This window comes from Lissotriton helveticus, chromosome 1_1 (assembly GCF_964261635.1).
Source record: "Lissotriton helveticus chromosome 1_1, aLisHel1.1, whole genome shotgun sequence".
In the NCBI taxonomy this organism is placed as follows: Eukaryota; Metazoa; Chordata; class Amphibia; order Caudata; family Salamandridae; genus Lissotriton; species Lissotriton helveticus.
Window position 1 is genome coordinate 1,360,541,587 of NC_136057.1, and position 20,009 is coordinate 1,360,561,595.

General features: G+C 46.4%; 1 protein-coding gene across 1 annotated transcript in view; it reads right to left on the reverse strand.

The window, feature by feature from the left end:
* Window positions 1-20,009, reverse strand: part of CACNA1I (calcium voltage-gated channel subunit alpha1 I) — a 646,661-nt gene that overhangs the window by 41,922 nt on the left and 584,730 nt on the right. The window contains exons 27-28 of the mRNA XM_078650206.1: window positions 11,259-11,337; window positions 1,327-1,448 (exon numbers count right to left, since the gene is read on the reverse strand). Of these exons, the coding sequence (XP_078506332.1) occupies window positions 1,327-1,448; window positions 11,259-11,337 (201 nt within the window). The remainder of the gene's footprint in view (window positions 1-1,326; window positions 1,449-11,258; window positions 11,338-20,009) is intronic.

Sequence of the window (20,009 nt, forward strand, 5' to 3'; positions counted from 1 at the left end):
CCAGTGGAGAGCTGTTCTTGTGATGGAGTCGTGTTCTCTTCTCACTGTGTGCCCTATCTATCTCCATCTTTTTCATATACTGGAGGGTGTCTATGCTCTCTTTCTTGCATCTGGTGAGCAGTTCTGGTTGGAGATTGGTCGCGGCCAGAAGATGTACAAGATTCTTCTCAAGTTACTGGTGTGGAGGGCTGGCAGTTTGGTGATGTTGTGTTTTGTCATCTGCCAGAATTGTGATCTATACAAGAGTGCAGCCAGAACCCAGCTCTGCTAGAGCCTCAGCTTGGTGCTGTACTAAGATGTCCTCCACACATTGTTCAACATTCTGAAGGCATTCTTGGTTTTGTTAAGTCTACTCTTGATGTCACTGCCTGCCCCTGCATCATGTCTGAGAGGACAGCCTAGTTAGAGGCTGGGTGAGGTGGCAAATGTAGATGTTAAATGACAACAGAGAGATGAGTGAACCTTGTGTGGCTACCCATAGAAAAGGTTTAGAATTGGAGGTAAAGCCATCCAGTTGGACTGCTTGTGGTCTTACTGACAAAAAGGAAGTCAGCCAATTTGTCAGGTTATCCCTGATTGCCATTGTTTCCAGGCATTTAAGTAAGATGGTTTGATTGAAGGTATTGAAGGCAGCACAGAGGTCAAGAAGAAGGTCAAAATTCTCTTGTCACTTTTATCCACCATCATAGGGGAGTCGCCTGTCACTGAAGTGATGACAAGATCTGGGCTCTTCCCGACCCAGAATCCGGCTTGTATGGGATGTAACAGATTATTTATTTTGGCAACTCTTTCTTTAGCCTTTTCATATGACCGGTCAGTGCTCTGGGCTTTTTCGTTTGTAGTTTTTGATATCACTAAACAATGTGCAGTGTACTGTCTCTAGTAAGCTTATGAACATGGTATCATGGTGGGATGTGCTCCCTCTAATGATGGGGAATGAAGCTAAAGTACGATGAGCTTCCTCTTTTGGTATCAGCGTGCAATGAGCTTCCTCTAGTTATATGAATCTAATATTGGTGGGGTATAAACATTCCTAGGGGTGGAATATGATATCAGTGTGAAAAGAGATCAATTTAGGGTAAAATATTATGTTAGCATGGGATGAGCTCCCTCTTGTGGCTAGAATGTGACTTAACTGTTTGCGATGAGCACCCTCTAGTGCAGGAATATTATAACAACCTTCTAATGAGCTCTCTCTAGTGGCTAAACCATGAAGCCAGTATAATCAGCTCATCCTAGTGGTGGGATGTGATATCAGTACATGAAGTGTTGGCTAAGACATCTGATTACCTTTTTCATTTGCACACATTGTTATAAAGATAGTACCTTCATGATTCCATTCCAATTGTCCCCAGTGGAAACCTGAAAGAGTGTCAAGAAGGCCATTCCAAAGTTCTCAAAGGTTGCGTGTCGACTCATGCCCTCGCACGGGTAATCATCGTTGCACACTGGAAAGAAACATTATAGATGTAATCAGTGAGGACAAACAATAGACACAGAGAGAAGTCTCCTTCTATCGAGCCTTCCTCAGTTCCTCCCTTAATGCACCACATGCTCAGTACAGGGAAGGCCTGTCCACTGCAAATTGCTTGTACCAACACAAGAACCCATGCTCAGGATACTTGAAGTCCCCCTTCTACCCCCACCCCCGCTTAAACCAAGCTGATACCATGCAAACCATTTACAATATTCAATACGATTACCTTTAATGGCAGTTCCTGTCATTCCCCCATAAAGCCCAAAGTTTTGATGGGACATTATTGTGTAAAGAAATGAATTGCAGTGCTGAAAATGGCTGTGAGGCGCTCCCTCCAATTGTGGAATATAATATTGTGGTCTGCGCTTTCTCTACTGGCGGAATATGATTCCAGTGAGTGATGAGTTCATCTAATGGCTGGAATATGATTTGATGAGGTTCCTGTAGTTGCAGTAATCTATCACGCTGCGTTGAGCTTGCCACTGAGGTGGATTATTAAAATGGGTGATAAGCAGCCTCTAATGGCGGAATGTGATGTGCATGTGATGGGGGATCCTGTTGTGCCCTGAGCATGCTATCTGTATGAGAGTCGAGGATTTGGTGGCTCGAAAAAGCTACCACTGTGAAATGAGTTCCCTCTTATGGTGTAATATGAAATCAGTGAGAGATGAAGTTCCCTCTAGTGGTGGAATATAATATATATATGTGTGTCATGATCTACCCCTCCTGGCTGGAAAATATCCTTATCTGATAGGTTCCCTGCAATGCTGGAATATGATATTGTGTGATGAGCTCCCTCTAGTGGTGGTAAATGATATAACGGAGCTATAAGCGCCCTCTAGTGGTGGTAAATATTATCAGGGAGAAATCAACTCCCTCTAGTGGTGGAATACGGTGGAGAGGGCTAATGGCCTAACCGCTTGCATCTTCTCTCTAGTGGGTGTATGTGATATCTGAGCATCATGGTCAGTGAATAATGCTTTTCCTCTTGTGATGGATTATGATGTCAGTATGCGATGAGCTCCCTGTAGAGGCTAAAAGGTAATATCAGTGTTAAATCACCACCATCTGGTGGCTTGAATATGATAGTGTGTGATGAGCTCCGCTCAGCATGAGATGACCTGCTCGTACATGCCCATTGAAGAAGCGTCACTGGTCAGATTAAAAATGACAAAATGCCCCTTTTGGTGTTGTCACCTGGACACCACGGGCCCCCGTTCAAGCAGACCACGCAAATAGAGGAGCTTGTACAGAAAAATAAGTGCCCGCCATGAAGCCAGTTTTTTTATAAATCAGGAGTGATAAATTGCTGTATTGATAGCAATATTTGTCCACTTCACAAGGAGAGGCGCACCCGCCTTCTCTGGCAAGTCATCGGTCTATTACATTATCGCTCTTTTCCACGGTTATTATTTTTTTTATTTACGACTTCTCTGGCAGGGTTTGGCAGCTATGGGAACTGCATACAGTATCTGTGCCTCCTTAATTTGCCCACAGACCAGTTGGCCTGATGTCTTCTCTTGTTTTGATTTCCTCCCTGTAATGGGTGAGTTGCCCTTCCTCATAGAGAGGCACCTCATCATACGCAACCATGGTCCTGTTTAAACCCCCTCCCTCACCTTTGTAGAGTGCTGTGTTGTTTTGCACCTGGGTTCAAGCAATATACAGAAATTCCCATACATTTTTACACGTGCCCGAGCACCTGATCTACAGGGATACCTTTTGCCCCTGACATGGGACTGGCCTGGTTGTGCTGGGTTAAGACATAACCCCCACACTCACTGCCCTGATAGCTGCCTGGTCTTATCTAGTATAGGGGAGAGGATGTGGCTTAATGGCTAAAGCGGCCAATTTTGAAGCGGGAGAACCAGGTTCAAGTCTTACGGAAGGCTCAAACATCCTGTGATTCTGGGAAAACCACTTAATCTCCAGTGCCTAAAAAATGGATGTGTCCGTCTGTAATGCAACTGGTGCTTATGTAAAGCACTCTGATATCTTCGGGTCGAGTTTGTGCTCTATAAATCTGCATAAAGAAAGAAAAGCTTGTGGAGGTAAAGCTGTTTCTTGGCGTAGGTTCAGGTCTGAAGGGACAATGGACCACATAGAGGGAAACATGGATCTCAAGCCACAGAGCAGCGTTCCAGTGAGCGATATCCAGTGAATTCTTATACCCTAAGGAAAGCAAAGATCACCCGTCAGAGTGAGGACATTTCACTAGGGAGTTCCTAATGGATTCTTATACCTTAAGAGACCAAATATTCCCAGCCACAGGTAGGGAATATTCCACTAGGAAGTGCCACTTGCATTTTGATACCCCAAAGACAGCAGATATTCCGGGCGAGAGAGGGGATATTCAATTAACCCCATAGACTCTGGCATCAGAGAGAGCAGAAACCCCCTGCCACAAAGCACCGACCCCGTGCCAGAGGGAGGGCATTTCTCTAAGAAGTGTCCCATGGATTCTGATGCCTAGGAGGCAGCAGAGAGCCTCTCCCTTGGGGGGAGGGGGGGCATTTCTGAAGGGAATACGCCATGTATTCTGATACACGAGAGAGGATGTATGACATTACAACGCATGCTTTTACATCGCATGCCTTTACAACGCGGTTTTTACAAAGCATGCCTTTACAACGCATAGTGGTTTGGGGCGCTGGATAGTGAATTGTTTAATTTACTATTCCAACTCCAGTCCCCGTGGATAGTAGGGAAGGTGTTGGATAGTACATTAAACCTATTCCCTATCCTAGAGCGCCCCACAGCGCAATGCGTTGTAATGGTTTGCGTTGTACAAGTTGCGTCGTAAAGGCACTGCGTGGTAAAAGTTGCGTTGTAAAGGATGTTCCCCCACGAGAGAAGATATCACCTTCCACTGTGAAGGCAATCCAACAAGAACTTTCCAATGGACTCTAATATTTGAGGTAGTCTGTTGCTGCTCCTTAGGTAGAGGGTGCTGTAGACTGTGAGATAATCAGCAGAGCAAAGACCCTACTACCAAAGAGTGACGATGTTCCACCAGAAGCGGCCTCCATAAAACAAAAGTGGGGGCTGGCGGTGGACGGACGAACGGGGGGAGGAGGGAGGATGAAATAATAATTTTTATGGTTTTCAGTCGGCAGGAGCAGCAACAGGACCTATGGCACCACATTATACCCCGTGGTCTACCAGCTGGAACTGGAGCACTGGGATCGGAGTCAAGTTCCAACTTCAACTTGTAACCTAAATATATCCGGAACCGTTAGAGCAACTGAGGAGGTTCAAATGGTTCTTGAATTAAGGATAATGGTGGCAGGTGATGCACCCTTACCATAAGTTCTTAGAGGAAAAGGATAAACCTCCATGATCCTCCCTGGCTTGTAACTGGTTGAAATAGGGTCCCACAAAATCACTAATGGCTGGAGAAAGGGAGGGCACAGTGCAGACTCACAATACTCAGTTTTTACAAATCCTCAATGCTACTGACACAAAGTTGTTCTTCAGTTTGTCTATGTCTAATTGGGCTGCATGACCATTGGGCGAGTGGCTCAGTTCCTCAAGAATGAGACGATATCCATGTAGGAGTCGGCCAAGTAGGGCATGCTCCTCGTCCTCCTGGTCAAGAGTCAGCTCCTTTCTATGAAAGTTTGTTCAACTCTCATTTCGTCAAGCCACAACAGCAATGCTTCCCCAGATACCTGGCTCATCTCCCAGTTCCAGTTGAAGCAGTGATGCGAAGAAGCCTATTAGTATTAGTGGTCAACGCCCATCAGGACTGGTCTAACAGAATTTCTCCAGACTAAAGCACGAACGTATATAAGTATACTCATGAGTAAAAGCTTATCTAGGGAGCAAAGGAGCACTAATCAAAAAGAGATAGAGCCCCAAGATATGTTATTGCAAACATTTACAGCGAGACAGAGTTAGGTGGATACCTAACGGAAGAGGCGATAGTGTTCTATGAAGATTTGTGTCTTGTGTTTTCCTCCAGAATTGAATGAGAGTTTGAGCAATTCTGATGCCAGAGGAGATCAAGTGTTCCAGATCTTTAGTGCATTGACTGAGGAGGTTTTTCTTTTGGACTTTTTTTTCCAGCATTTCCTCATTTCCAGTCTGGCGTCAATGCGCAAAATACTGGCTTGAGATAGCCAGTGTTTATGTTCTGTTGAGGGCACTGGTGGAACTTATGGAACCAAAGTCCAAGCTATCTTTACAATTTGAAATGCCGGCCTCATTGAGTCCACCTCTGAATTCTTTTTCCCTGGACTACTGCTGGGCTGGGAACGTGGTAGGTTCCAAATGGTCAGCTGTTATGTGATACCCAACACCTCACCCGGGACAAAGGTGAGCTAAGGTATAGTTGCTCGGCAGAGGTTAAGGCCAGGCTGGAAATTGATGTATAATTCTCTGGACCACCAGGCATTTATAGAGTTGGTGAGTCCATGCTCCAGGAATAGCAGCATGGACAAAGACCAGCTGTGGAAAAAAACTTTTTTGTGCAGAATTCACTGTTTACTTACTTACTAGTGCCATTACAAATCTGCATTAAACCAGCATCATGGTGCTATAGCAACATACAAGGGAGCAACAGAAAAGCACTAAAACACTAAAAGAATAGGCCAGTTTGCTGGACTTCCCGAAACAGAGCATAGCCAGAAAACCACTCAGAGTGGGAGAGCATTCCACATTAGTGTACCAAGGTGCTCCTTTGAAGCAAGTCAATTTCAGTAAATACATAGCCCCAGACTTATGGCTTCTCGTGGGAGTATATAATAAGACTAAAAAGACTTTATGAAGTCAGGCATAAAGATGGGACCAATTCTGTAATAGGTTCATGCCACCATTTAAAAAAAATGTAATGCTGTCCTTGATCGGCTGTAGATGGAGGCAGCAGAGGGCTCGGGCGGCCTTAGGTATGTGCAAGCTGTGCACCTGCACAGGGCCACCAAACCTCAGGGGCCACCATGCCAATATATATCCTTAATATAATAATCCTCTGAGGATGGATGCATATTTGTGTGGCGGCCCCTGGCAGGGATTTGACGGCCTCCGGCTCTGTTCCACTTCCAAACACCCTGACACCCCCTCTTCACTGGCCTCCGTGCCTGCGTTCCTCCTGGTTCCTGATTGGCTTCTTTTTTTCCCTACCCATAACCCACTGCTAGCCCGCTGCATTGCAAGCAAAATGAAGAGAATTCGAGTACACAAATCTGGTTATTCCAAAATCCTACTAGGAGCAGCCGCAGGTACTGGCCATCTAACGCCTTTTCTGGACGTTTTATTAAAACACCTTCCTGAGCTCCGGGGGGCTCCGCCCCGCCCGGACCCCCTCTTCCAGGGCCCCTACCTACGCTCCCTGCCCAGGGCCGCCATGAGCCTAGAGCCGCCCCTGGAGGGCTACAGACACATGCTGTCATTACGTAGCCCACAAGTAGGGCAAACCACCATGCTCTGTACCCTGTGCAGATTCCCCCTGTAGGCTTCATTGAGCTCGAGTGACGCAGCACTACCATGGTCAAGTTGCACCAAAACCATAGCCCCGAGGATTGAAACATGCTTCTTCGGGGGAATAGGTGGGGGTCTCTTTTTAGCACACGAAGCAGTATGAAGCAATATTAGCAGACTTTCAGTACCTAAAAGTCAAAGTCAAACTCTTGATCATACTAAAAGCCATACTTTTGGCTTTGAAAACAGGTAACTTCCCCAAACCTGAGGCCAGAGCATCTCAAATAAAGAGAAAGAGCTCCCTAGATTATCTGAATCTCAGTCTTACTTGCATTAAGCCTCAAGTAAATCCTAGCCACTCTGTCATGGATGGCAATGACCCACTCTGCCAGGCATCAAATGTCATGTGAGAATAGACAGTACAACGCCATCAGGAATTCAGTGTGATCAGCCTAGGTGAGGGCCTTAAAGCTGGAAGACCGAATCAGCGCTTTACCAAATGCTGAATATTCATGTTAAAGTGTATAGCGTAGAGTTCCAAACCCTGTACACACTACCATAGGTAGATTGATTATCTATGACTATGGGAAGTGACACTGTCTGGGTCTGGCCATTCAAGAGAGACCTAAATGGTCATTTAGGATATCATCACTGGCTTGTAACTTGCAGCAGAGAGATGCAACAGTAGGTCAGCTGGGTCGCCCTGGTCTCTTGTTTCCTTACTTTCATCAAGAGTGACCACCAGCACGGCCTCCAAGCTGTTCCCCACTAGGAATCCTGAATGAGAGACGTCCAAAGCCCATGCATCATGCAGCACTATGCAACAAGCTAGAAGGCTGCTCGGCCAAGTGCTGCTCCATCAATGGGGCAAAGGCAGGCAGCAAAGTGATTGGCCTGTATTTTTAGGTCACCGGGGGCCAACCTAGGTGTCTTATAAAGTGGGGGTAACTATTTCCTTTCTAAAGTTCTCCGAGATCACCCAAGTGAGGTGTTTATAAACTCACCCTGCTTTGCTCTATTCATGTGACTCTAGATCTCTCACAGCCACACAAGACACATGAAACATGACACACACATATGCAGGAAACAGTACACACAATGGGTGGAAGCACGAACCCCAGTTAGGGGGACTGTGTATCACCCGTGAGTTCCTCTACAGCTAGAGTGTTTATAGGGTTGTAAAATAGAAGGACCAAATGGGAAATTCTTGCATTGTCTTCGTGAAAGTGGATTCTCCGCTTAGAGTATTACTTCATAAAGCAAACTTTGTTGAGAACTACGACTAAGATTTAACAAGAACTTAACAGATGTTACCAAGAGTGGCTTGGAGGCCTTCTCTCCTGGGTGTACAGGTAAAAAAGCAAGTGTCACTTAACTAAGAATCTATCAGTTTTTCCCAAAGATTGGTTTGAAGGGTCTGTAATCATTCTTGAACATGGGTGGACGCAGTGTGCCCTCTCTAGGCAGCAGAGCCTGGCTCTCTGCTGGAGGACATCAGCAAAAATGTACCACCGTCAATGAACTCACATATTGTCAAGTCCAACTGCAGAAAACCAAAGGATAACTTAAAAATGTTTCACAGGATGGTAAATAACACTGCCATGCAAGGACTTTCGTGTCTACACATGCCACCAGGTGTAGGCTGCCAACATGGTGTGGGCTACTTGGCGCTACAATACACTATAGCTCCTAGCACTAGTCTCTGAGGGAACTGTCACAAGGAATGCCACAAGGCTGCCCATAATCGCAGGAGTCCCCTGTACCCGCGCTCCTCTGGGTGAACACTCAACTTGCTTTCTTGGCACTCCCTGTTGCTCTAACTCTAGCTTAGTTATTTAGATTAGCCTTATTTAGATCTCGGCGGATGGAATACTCAGTCAGAAATGTGGTGAATATCCCGTCTGCCGTATTATGGTCTTCATAGAATATAATGGGATCATAATAAGGCCGACTGGATTTCCGTCATGTTTGTGATGGTGTATTCCCCGCCGCCAAGATCTAAATCAGGCCCTAAGTTATTGTCAGGATGCATATCAGTTCATTTGTATTTTATAATATAAGCCTAAGGCGTCATATTTTAGCGGTAAGTTAGAATTTATGTTTGTTGTTTATATTATTGATGACAATGAATGAATTCAAATTTGTGAACTCATTTTACCGTATTGCTCAGACTCTTTTGGCACTGAGGCGAATCTCTGTATTTTATAAAAGGTAAAGAAAAGCAATTAATAAAGGAAGGTGGGACGCCATATCACTGCATCCATCAGCCACTCAGCAACCATACTCCACAGATCCACAAAATGTATATCTGACATATAAAGGGGAGAATACCACAAGGTGGGCACCTTTAGCCGTCTAAATTATATTCCAGAACACAGGGGCATATTATCAAGGGATTTATCTCCGCTTTTTGGGCTTTAAAAGCCAAGAAAGCAGAGATAAAATTATCTCCCTATCAGCAACAGGGTGCTAACACGCAAATTCGCATGTTAGCACCCTTTTTCTCTACGCTTCCCCTTGCATCTGTAATGAGATGCAAATGTGGCGTTCCAGAGAAAAATAATAGGAGAAATGTTGTTAAGCGACATTTCTCCTATTATCAAGGATTTCGCTAACCCTGTTAGTGATAAAAAAAAGCAGCGCTAACCACGGTTAGCGCTGCTTTTTTTACACCTGGTATTTTCCTGACTGAGCCATGATATCCTATGGAAGGTGGATATCATGGCTAAGTTTGTGAGCCCTTATCATCAAGCTAACGCCAAACTTCGAGAGATTATCGTTGGTTTTCCAGCGATAATCTCTCATTGGGCAGTTAGCGCGAGGATTTTTATCACTTCTGAGATAAACCTTGCTAATAGCAAGTTATCTCTGCGATAATTTCCGGCGCTGCTTAGCGTTAAAAAATTTGTTGCTAAACCTCGTTAGCGATAAATATCGCTAATCGTTGGTAATATGTCCCACAATTCTCATGGGAGTCAATGAGTCTCTAGGGCTGATTTGGGAATGCCCGGAATATCCACCGCATTTCATGCCATGGGCCCCTGCGTTCATGTGTTGTGTTATGAAATAATCTCTATTAGGGGTGGATACTTTATTGGGGCACTTAATTAGCAAATTTAACTTCCTTAAACTTGCAAAATGTGACAAAAAATGTCAGAAGCTTTGGAAAATTGCCCATTTATTTAATACTTCAAATTCAGCACAAAAAAGTGTAAGAATTAGAATTTGTTGTCTATTGTCAGCAAAATATTTGCGTCTTGGTAAAAAGCCAGCCTTCCTTCACCAACAATGAAAAGGGAACATAAATAATTCAAAAACATTTAAATTGCCAAATCAGATGTTCTTAAAACTAGCTGATATGCATTTCAACGGTTCAATTCGTCTCGTTTTTTTCCACGGTCTTTATTAACTTTTATAAAGTTAAACAATTGTTATGTTTCTGAAAAGTTCCGAAATAATCTGCCCTAATTATTTTTCAATAAATGAGGAATATTTGCTAAGTACACCCTGATATTTAAAACAATTTATTTTGAAAAATAAAACCACATTCAATTTATGTGGTAGATTTTTCCAAGAACAAACGTTTATACTAGAAAATGCCACAAATGGCTTTGGGAGGAAAATGATAAAAACCTCTGCAACTACACAACAGAGCAGAGCTTCCAATCATGGAAAATGTAGCCAGTGTGTGAAAAAATGAAGAACATCAATATTTTATTTTTTATTGGGTTTTAGAAACATCTATGCGGGCTGGTTTTCAATGAATACTCTCTCAATTTGAATTAGTTGAGGATTTTTTCTAGATGACAAATGATCAGAGCGTTCTTTATCTTGATGGCCTCTTTCTATAAAATATTAGTGTTTAAAAAAAATACCTGCTTACCAAAAGCAAATCTTTATATTGGTAAAACTGGAGATGTGAAAACGTTTTGACCAGAATAAACGTTTCGGATTCAACACCCACAATTCTATTTTCACTTGAAGTACTTAGAATTTCTTACGGTGAAATTCAAATAAATTTTGCAATGGATTCTAATGATTCTATTGTACCTGGTTATAACCTTGTCTGAGAAGCACTACCCATAAGTAAATCGATATTACACCAAAATATATTTTTTGTGATTTGTTTCCCACCACTACCGTGAATTTACTTTTCAGACACCTACCAACTTAGAGTGGCAAATTGTAATTTTACTTTAGGAGTTTCAAGATCGTGCATTTTGAGGTCAGTTCTGTGAGGGAGTGTAATATAGCTCCCTCGCTCATTCATTGCTTGGCCTCTCTCTGTCAACGGATCAAATGAGGGAATAAGAGCAACGTTTGGAGGTTATAGTCATTCGTCTGTAATGGTTGTGTCCCTTACCTAGTCTTCCAAAGAGCTCGACTCCCAGTGCGGCGTAGATGAAAAATAGCAGCATGAACAAAAGGCCGAGATTCCCCACCTGTAAAGAAAACAGAGCATTAGAAGGAGCAGGAAACAACAATGTAACTAGAGTGGGCTGCTGGGGATGCCCTGATCGGGCACACACTGAACAGAAGACAGAACTGCATCCCTGACCTGTGCGCTTGAGCATGCATCCTGTTAGGACAGTGAAGGCCCCCACCATGGCTCAGGAGAGTGTCCACCCCTGCCCTGAATTCTCCACACATCAAGCCTCTGCCTAAGCTGCCTAAGTATGTGTAGTAGGATGACCATGGAGGATGTGTGCTGTGCTTGAATGTTGCAATCCATTTTGGATGGCTTGTATATGAATGTCATTTAAGACTGAGGTTGGAGGGAGCTTATCAGTAGGCAATGTGAGTTGTAGGGCTCCTCCAAAGCATTTTGAGGTACCTTGAGATGGACCAGACTTGAGGGTTCAGGAAACACATGGCCCCTTTGAAGTTTAGGGCAACCAACTTCCTGCTCCATTCTTCCCCAACTGTGTTACTCCCAACAGATGGAAAGGTAGCTGACAGAGGAAGACTTTCTCACATCTGTGCCTCAGTTTTGGGTCTCTCCGAGAGAGAACTCCCCCTCCCTCCTGCTGACACTAGAGGGCAAAGACTTTGGTTTGACCAGTCTGGGAGGTAAATGAAAAAGCCAGGAACTGCCTGAAAATGGTTAATGAGCTGGACCTGGGAAATGCAAAGGTCAGCAAACTTAGGGCCTGATTCCTACTTTGGCGGATGGGATTCTCCATCACAAACGTGACGGATACCAGACCAGCAGTAATACAAATGCCATAGGAGCTCATGTATGCTCAGAAAACCCCTATTCTGCCAGGATTTCTCACTGACCAATCTTAAGGGTCCCATGGTAGTGGAAAATGAGAAAAAACTTTGAACTCCAGGGAAAGGGTGACTGTCTGCCAACTCGCATTCCCAGGTTCAGGACAGGAACCTCGGGGTTCTGCAATCAGCCAGGAAGAACTGCCCTGAAACCACCTTGAAGGAAGAAGCCCACTGATGTCTGAGGAAGAGTGCTAGAGGTGCCCTTGCACATAAAAAAGGCTGCCAAATAGAGGCTTGTTTGAAAGAGCTGCCACCCAGGGAAGTATCTACACCACCAGACCGTGTTATGAGGCCTTGTGGCTCTGGTTCCCAATGCACTATGCCCCAGGGCAAGATTGCTTGGTCTCCCGGAATGAGTGCCGGCATGTGGGGACTTGGAGGCATCTCCCCTGACCGGTCAGCAGAAGATTGAAGACAGTGCCTGCTGAGGTCCCCCTTGAACTACGCGGGCAGACCAGAGCAAAGCCCTAGACGTCACAGTACTGATAAGAACTGCACTGCAGAGGGCGGTTGTGACAAGACCAGGAAGCACTTCTGAAGGTTTGTTGCTACAAGAGGAATGCAAGAGTGTTTGGCAGTGCCCTTTACCACTGACATGAGCACCGCTGAGGCTGAGGCTTGGCTCTTCCTGTTGTTTGGGTGACTGGTTTGCATTCAGGCCTGAGGAAGCTCCATGAGAGAAGTTTCACCCATCACTGGTTGGGGGAAGAAGAGAGCAGTCTCCCCTATTCTGTGCCTGCGCAGTTCTCTCTGGGGGTGCAGGACTGTGCACTGTAGTGGAGGCCTGCCGAAGACACCAACAGTGTCAGCCGAGCCAGGGTAAAGTTAGCCTGGCCTCTGCCAGCAGTTAGTGCATTGCCACTGACCAACGTGAGCAGCTGGCAGAACAGTCCCCACCTGCATGGGATCCCTTAAAGGCACGTTGTAAGACTGAGATGTAGTGAAGGGGTATAACATCTGTGAGACATTTACACTTTATCAGTAACCAGGGATGTATGACGGTACAACACGTACCGTTACAACGCGTCCCTTTACGACGCAGTTTTAACAACGCAAGTCGTTACAACGACTTGCGTTGGGGGGGCGCTGATAGTGAATAGTTTAATTTTCTATTCCAACACCAGTCCCCGTGGATAGTAGGGAAGGTGTTGGATAGTAAATTAAACTATCCCCTATCCTAGAGCGCCCTCCAGCGAAAGTAGTTGTAACGACTTTCGTTGTTAAAACTGCATCGTAACGGTACCGCGTTGTAGCGGTTCCGTTGTAAAGGATGTTTCCCGTAACCAGTCCATAGCCATCTTGTGGGGGGATGGCAGTGACACCAGCAGGGTATAAAGAGAAGGGTATAGATTCCAATGCGCCTGTCATCTTGGCGCAAATTGTCCTATCCTACAATGTCTATATGAGTACTATGCCCAGGGCCACTGGAATTATGCGATTGTGTGGCGATTTTAGCATAATTATAGATTTGCTGCAGTTGCCACATAATCCATCACCTGCTGCATAATCTGCAGATTTTAACAAAAAAAAATGTTTCTAGCTCAAACAGTGCAAAAGTTACTACAAAAGTAGTGGCCTTTTGCAAGGTTGGACTGGTCACCTTTCCTCTGCTTATTGCTATATTTGGATGTGAGACTGGCATTAAAAAGGTGCAACTAATGCCCAAACAGGTTGAACAAGTTTAAAACTGACAAAAGAATTAAGTCTTACTATCAAAATATGTGCCTCATAATGCCACATAATTTGCAGTGTATTGCCGCATAATTTACTCACCCCTGGCGCATAATTTAGCCCTCCACTGGCACTTAATTCCAGTGGCCCTGACTATGCCCTTCCATATGGCAACAGCCTAAGCCCATAACATCAGGGGCCTGAGGTATCAAAGGATTTTCTTACTCTGGGTCTATGGGAAAATGTGTTAGTACATTTAAGTCCAGGTCCCTCAACACAGTGATTCACCCCAACTATTACTGTGCTTGGTATTGTTGCTCTGTCATTTTTATGGCAACTCTTGAATTGTGTTTTATGATTAAAGTCATTTTTCTTGAACATAAAAGGATTGATTGGACATTGATGTATTGACTGACAAAAGCTGATTGAGTCCTGAATCTCTTCCCCTCACCACCTCCCTGAGTATCCTTGTATTTATCACCCTCATTACCCTAAAGAGGTGTACTTGTTGCTCAGTTTTGGATTCAACTGAAAGAGAAAGGGGTCCTGTGGTAAAAGGCTGAGCCCTGAAACCCTGATTCCCTGAGACTCCTGCAAATAGTTCCCAAATGACCTAATCGAGTTTCCTTTAAATGGAACTTTATCAATAACTCGGTGTGATCCTCAGCACATTTCCTGACCTAGTTGAATAAAAGACATGTATCACTGATATCAGGTGCGCAATGCCCATAGGGCTAAAAGGGCTTCAATACCCCCCTCCCCCACCATGTCTCAGCCCAGGTAGCTGCAGTTCGATCTGCTGTGGGCTCAGCTAGGCAGTGTCTGGAGTCTTATCTTCGGCATGCCCGAGTTTTACACAGGTCTTTAAAGAGCCTTTGCATATTTACATACCTTTGTAAACTGGTTTCCCAGGCTTAGCTTTTTTTCTGGTTCCAGTACCCCCTGGGGCCCACTCTGCCTATTCCTTACATTTGTATTTTACATTTACTGCATAGTGTGAGAATGCATTTCATGAAAAGGAATATAAAGTAGGGTTGCAAAAAGAACAATGCCAGCCATGTGTTGTTTAAAGAGCCTGCAAAGACCTGGTCTTGGCACTAAATAGGGTTATACATAAAAAAAGTATGTATTCATTTGTAATGTGACTTTTCTGTCTTTGCTCCCTTTAAATATCAGTTATGGATCATTCAGGCAGTCCTAGAACACCATTAGAAGTGCTTTCTATTTATATTTGCTATTCAAAACATGCACAGATAAGTGCTGAAAATACGGCTTTAGGTGACTTTTTATTTTTGCACCATCTGGGACATCAAAATAATGAGCTGGCAACCCTAATCATAAGACTGGAAATTTGTTGCAGGATCAGCACATTATTTATTTCCTCCACCCTCTACCCCTGATTAAAGCCCTAATACAACAGTTTAACTTATCTGAAACCCTACGCCATCCGTCAGTAACATGCTGAGTTACTTCAAGTGTCTGAGAATGCACCCTGCATTCAGACAACTCACTCTTCATTCACGCCCTCCACTTTCATGCTCACCGTGCACTCACAGCGGTCATGATGCACTCACACTAATCATCATGTACTCACACCATTCCCCCGCTCCCCCTGCACTCACAGTGATCACTCTGCACTCACAATGCACTTGTGCTGTTCACCATGTACCCCACCCTGCAGTCACACAAGCACACTACTCACCCTGCATTCATGTGACACTTCACTCACCTGTCCCCCTCACAGCTCAATCTGCAATCTCACTCAAACAAGCCCATCACTAACCATGCATTCATTTGTCCCACTCTGCACTTACATCTGCACCCACATTCATATGGTCACCTCACTCACCCTACAGTCACTCCTCTTACCCCACTCTCACACTGTCGCATAGCTCACCGTGAACTCACATGGGCACTCCTGCCACCCACACAGCACAGAGGGTTAATGTGACTGCTATAAAAAATGTGTAACATCAGATCACAGAACTAAGTGTGAGTAAACTATGAGTAGCTCTATAAAAAAAATTAAATGTTTGTCAGAAAGGTGCTATAGAGAGATGAGGTGCATTGTTGGTGAGTGGTAGTGAGGGAATTCGTGGAGGAGGAGGAAATGGGGGAAGTGCACCAAAAAAGACTGTTGCACTGAGGAGCGACTAGTGCTAGGGCCAGCCCTAAATGCGGTTCTAGTTGCGCCCCTGACTGATATGGTGTGATCTTGAGCGCACATTTCTTGTGCTGACTGCTTCACAGAGAATGCAATCACTAACCTCCTGTTATGTGCATGGAACTTCCTCATCTCGGTCTGATACTTAAGATGATACTACGTCACTAACCAGGTGTGTTATTGTGTGCTCGTGCTGACCTTGCTAATTACTTGCCATGTGTGATCTTAATCGCCTGCCATCTTCTAACTCCTTCAAGGGAGAAGTCATCTCCTGCCACGTGGGACCGTGTGCGCATCCATGACACTGGTTCCTTTAGTGAACTACCTCGCTGTTCGTGTGATTTAGAACACGTGTGCTGCTACAGAGAGAGCTTCAATACGTAACAAACGTGATCCTGAACACATTTCCAGATATGGCTCCTTCGCTATCCCCGTGTGATCTTGTGCGCATGTGCTGATCTAGATTTGAACCAGTGCGCGTTCGGTGCCCGCGGGCTGCTTGTCGTGGCATCTCCTGGTACCCGGACCCTGCCCATCATCCCTCCCAGTGCCGGCCTTGGAAGGCGGCCTCCCAGCTGCCAGCCCTCCATCAGCCCCTGCAGCTGACAGGGGCGTGGATCCCAGATCTATGGTGTCCATTATTTTAATCATCGCCACGCAAACAGTGATCTCCTGAGACAGCGGGGGGCGGTGGAGGGATGCGGCGCTCACGCGGAGGCACCACTCGGCCCTCGAGAGGCCTGTCACTCATCCTTCAAAAATAGCGACGTCGAGGGCCCTGGAAATCCCTCAATTAGAAGGAATCCAGGTGACATGGCTCCCGCGGGCCCGGGGGGGGGGGGGGGGGGGGGCGACGGCTGCGAGAGGCACGTGCAGAGAGAAGGGATTACAGGCCCGTCGGAGGGAGACGGAGGGCGCGTGACGAGCGCGCGTGGAGGGGGGAGGGGGTTCTGAACACAAGATAGACGGAGGGTCCTGGAAATGTTAGGGACAGACGGGGGAGGAGTGGAGAGGTAGGAGAAAGGTGCAAGCTGGACGTGCTAAGGAAGGGAACGAAAGAGAGACTGGGACAGAGAGAAAGATAAGGAAGAGAGAAAAGGGTCAAGAAGAAGGATGGGGAGAGGTGGGGGCGAAAAAAGGAGATGATAGGGGCGAGAGAGCACAGAGATGGTGAGAGACAGCTAGGGCAAGGAATAAGAGAGAGGGATGTCGAAGATGAGAAGGAGAAAACACATGGAAAAGGAATGGGAGATGAAAGGTTTGGAGGGGCAGATGGAATAGTAAGAGAGACAATGGGAAGGAGGAAAACTGGAAGAAAAGATACAAAAATAAAGCGTAGAGGGAGAGGAGGGATATAGAGGAAGATAGGGAAAGAAGACTCAGAGAGAAATCCAGAGAATGAAAGACGTAGAGAGAAGAGTGAAAGAGGGAGACAGAAGGGTGGGAGAGAAAGTGAGAAAGAGTGAGGGGGACACAACTGTAAAAAAGAGCAAGAGGCACTACACAGGAGAGGTAGAGGAGGGAGGTAGATAGCAAATGAGAGAGATACGAAAGAGAGGTGATATGGTATGAGAATTTCTAAGGGCACGTACTATGCCAGACGAGGTACAGAAGCTCTTTGCAAATGGGTGACAATTTACCACTTGAAAGGCCAAAGTTAGTGATCAAGTCAAACATAAAAGCTATAGTTGTGGTGTTTGCACTCAGTGTCGAACAAGTTGCTTACCTTCGGTAACGATATATCTGTAAGAAACATTAGTTAGTTAGATTCCTTACCTTAGAATAACCCCCAGGCGTCAGACTGGATCCGGAAAATTTTGCGTAGCAGTACCCTTGCACGTCGGTAGGCGTCGTCTGCTGCTCCGCGTCTGTCGTCGGCGTCATTGGCGCCGGGATGACGTCGTCGGAGTACTTAAACGCGGCCCTCGCGCGCTGACGTCAGTTCTTATACACAGCTTTTCCATGCCAGAAACACAGAGCCATGATAAAAACCGACACTGGTGTCATGAAACTAGGGCCCTGAAAGGGATGTCCTTAACCATAGATATCGGTTCGCAGAACGGGGAGGATGGGTGGGGCGGTAAGGAATCTAACTAACTAATGTTTCTTACAGATATATTGTTACCAAAGGTAAGTAACATGTTCATCTGAAAGAAACACGTTAGTTAGATTCCTTACCTTAGAATAGATACCCTAGCAATACCAACCCCGGTGGTGGGTCTGCGAACCAAGATTACACCAGAAAGTCCCGGAGAACGGAACGGCCTAAGAAGCCATCTCTCCGGACTTGGCTGTCCAGGCAGTAGTGTCTTGCGAACATGTGCAGCGAGGCCCACGTAGCTGCCTGACAGATGTCCTGCAAGGGGACTCCCCGGCACAGGGCAGTAGTAGCCACCGTGGCCCGAGTGGAATGGGCCCTCAGCCCAACAGGAGGCTCCTTCCTCGCCAAAGAGTAGCAAATCTTGATGCACAAGATGACCCACCGAGAGATGGTTCGTTTGTGCACCGCCCGTCCCTTCTTAGCGCCCACGTAACCAACAAAGAGTTTGTCATCCACCCGGAACTGGCGTATGCGATCCAGATAGAATGAGAGCGCACATTTTGGGTCCAGCCGGTGGAGCCTCTCTTCCTCTTTCGAGGGATGGGGAGGCGGAAAGAAGGTGGGCAAGGTGATGGACTGCCCGATGTGGAAGGCTGTGACTACCTTGGGCAGGAAAGAGGGTTGCGTCCGCAACACAACTTTGTCCGGATGGACAGAAAGGAAGGGAGGTTGTGAAGAAAGGGCCTGGAGCTCACTCACTCTCCTGGCAGAGGTGATGGCAACCAGGAATGCAGTCTTAAGAGTGAGAAGACGAAGAGGACAGTTATGAAGTGGCTCAAAAGGAGCGCACATCAGATAAGTTAGAACAATTTTAAAGTCCCCCTGCGGCATCACAAAAGGAACAGGAGGAAACAGATGAGTGATGCCCTTCACGCACCTATTTACAACGGGGGACTTGAACAAAGAGGGCTGATCAGGTAGTCTTAAGAAGGTGGAAATGGCCGAAAGGTAGCCCTCAATAGTGCCCAGAGCAGAGCTCTGCTGGGCAAGAGAAAGAAGGAAGAGGAGAACCTCAGAAAGAGGGGCAGAGAGGGAATCCACAGCCTTTGCTGTGCACCATGCCACAAATTTGTTCCACCTGCAGGCGTATAGCGATTTTGTGGAGGGACGCCTGGCTGCCAGAATGACATCGCAGACTTCAGGAGGCAAGTCAAGTGGCCTCAACTGTTGCCGCTCAATCTCCACACATGGAGGTGGACTGGACAGGTTCGGGTGGAGGACCGTCCCCTGCTGCTGCGACAGAAGGTCCTCCTGAAGAGGCAGACAAATCGGGATACCAGTATCTTCGTGCCTAGTCCGGAGCCACAAGGATGACTTGGGCCCGGTCGCGCCTGATCTTCTTCAGCACTCTGGGCAGAAGTGGTATAGACGGAAAGGCGTACAACAGGCCGCAACTCCACTTGTGACGAAAAGCGTCCCGAGCGAGTGCCGCCTTGGAAATTCCAACGCGCAGAACTGATGACATTGCGCGTTCTCTTCTGTGGCGAATAGATCTAACCAAGGCTCTCCCCATTGTTGAAAGAGGCCTTTGCGCCACGTCCGAGTTCAGACGCCATTCGTGATCCATCATGCACCGACGGCTGAGTTCGTCCGCCCTGGCGTTCGGGGAACCTGCCAGGTGTTGAACCACCAGGGTCACGCCCTGATGTTCCAGCCACTGCCAGAGGCGCAGAGCCTCCTAGCATAGGGTCCATGACCCCACCCCGCCCTGTTTGTTGGAGTACCACATGGCGGTGGTGGTGTTTTCCGTGAACACCTGCACTACACTTCCCCGGACAGAGGGAAGGAATGCCTTCAGTGCAAGCCGGACGCCCGCAGCTCCAGAAGGTTGATGTGGAGCCGGGACTCCGCCGGAGACCAGAGGCCTCTGATCTCCACCTCTCCCATGTGGCCCCCCCAGCCCA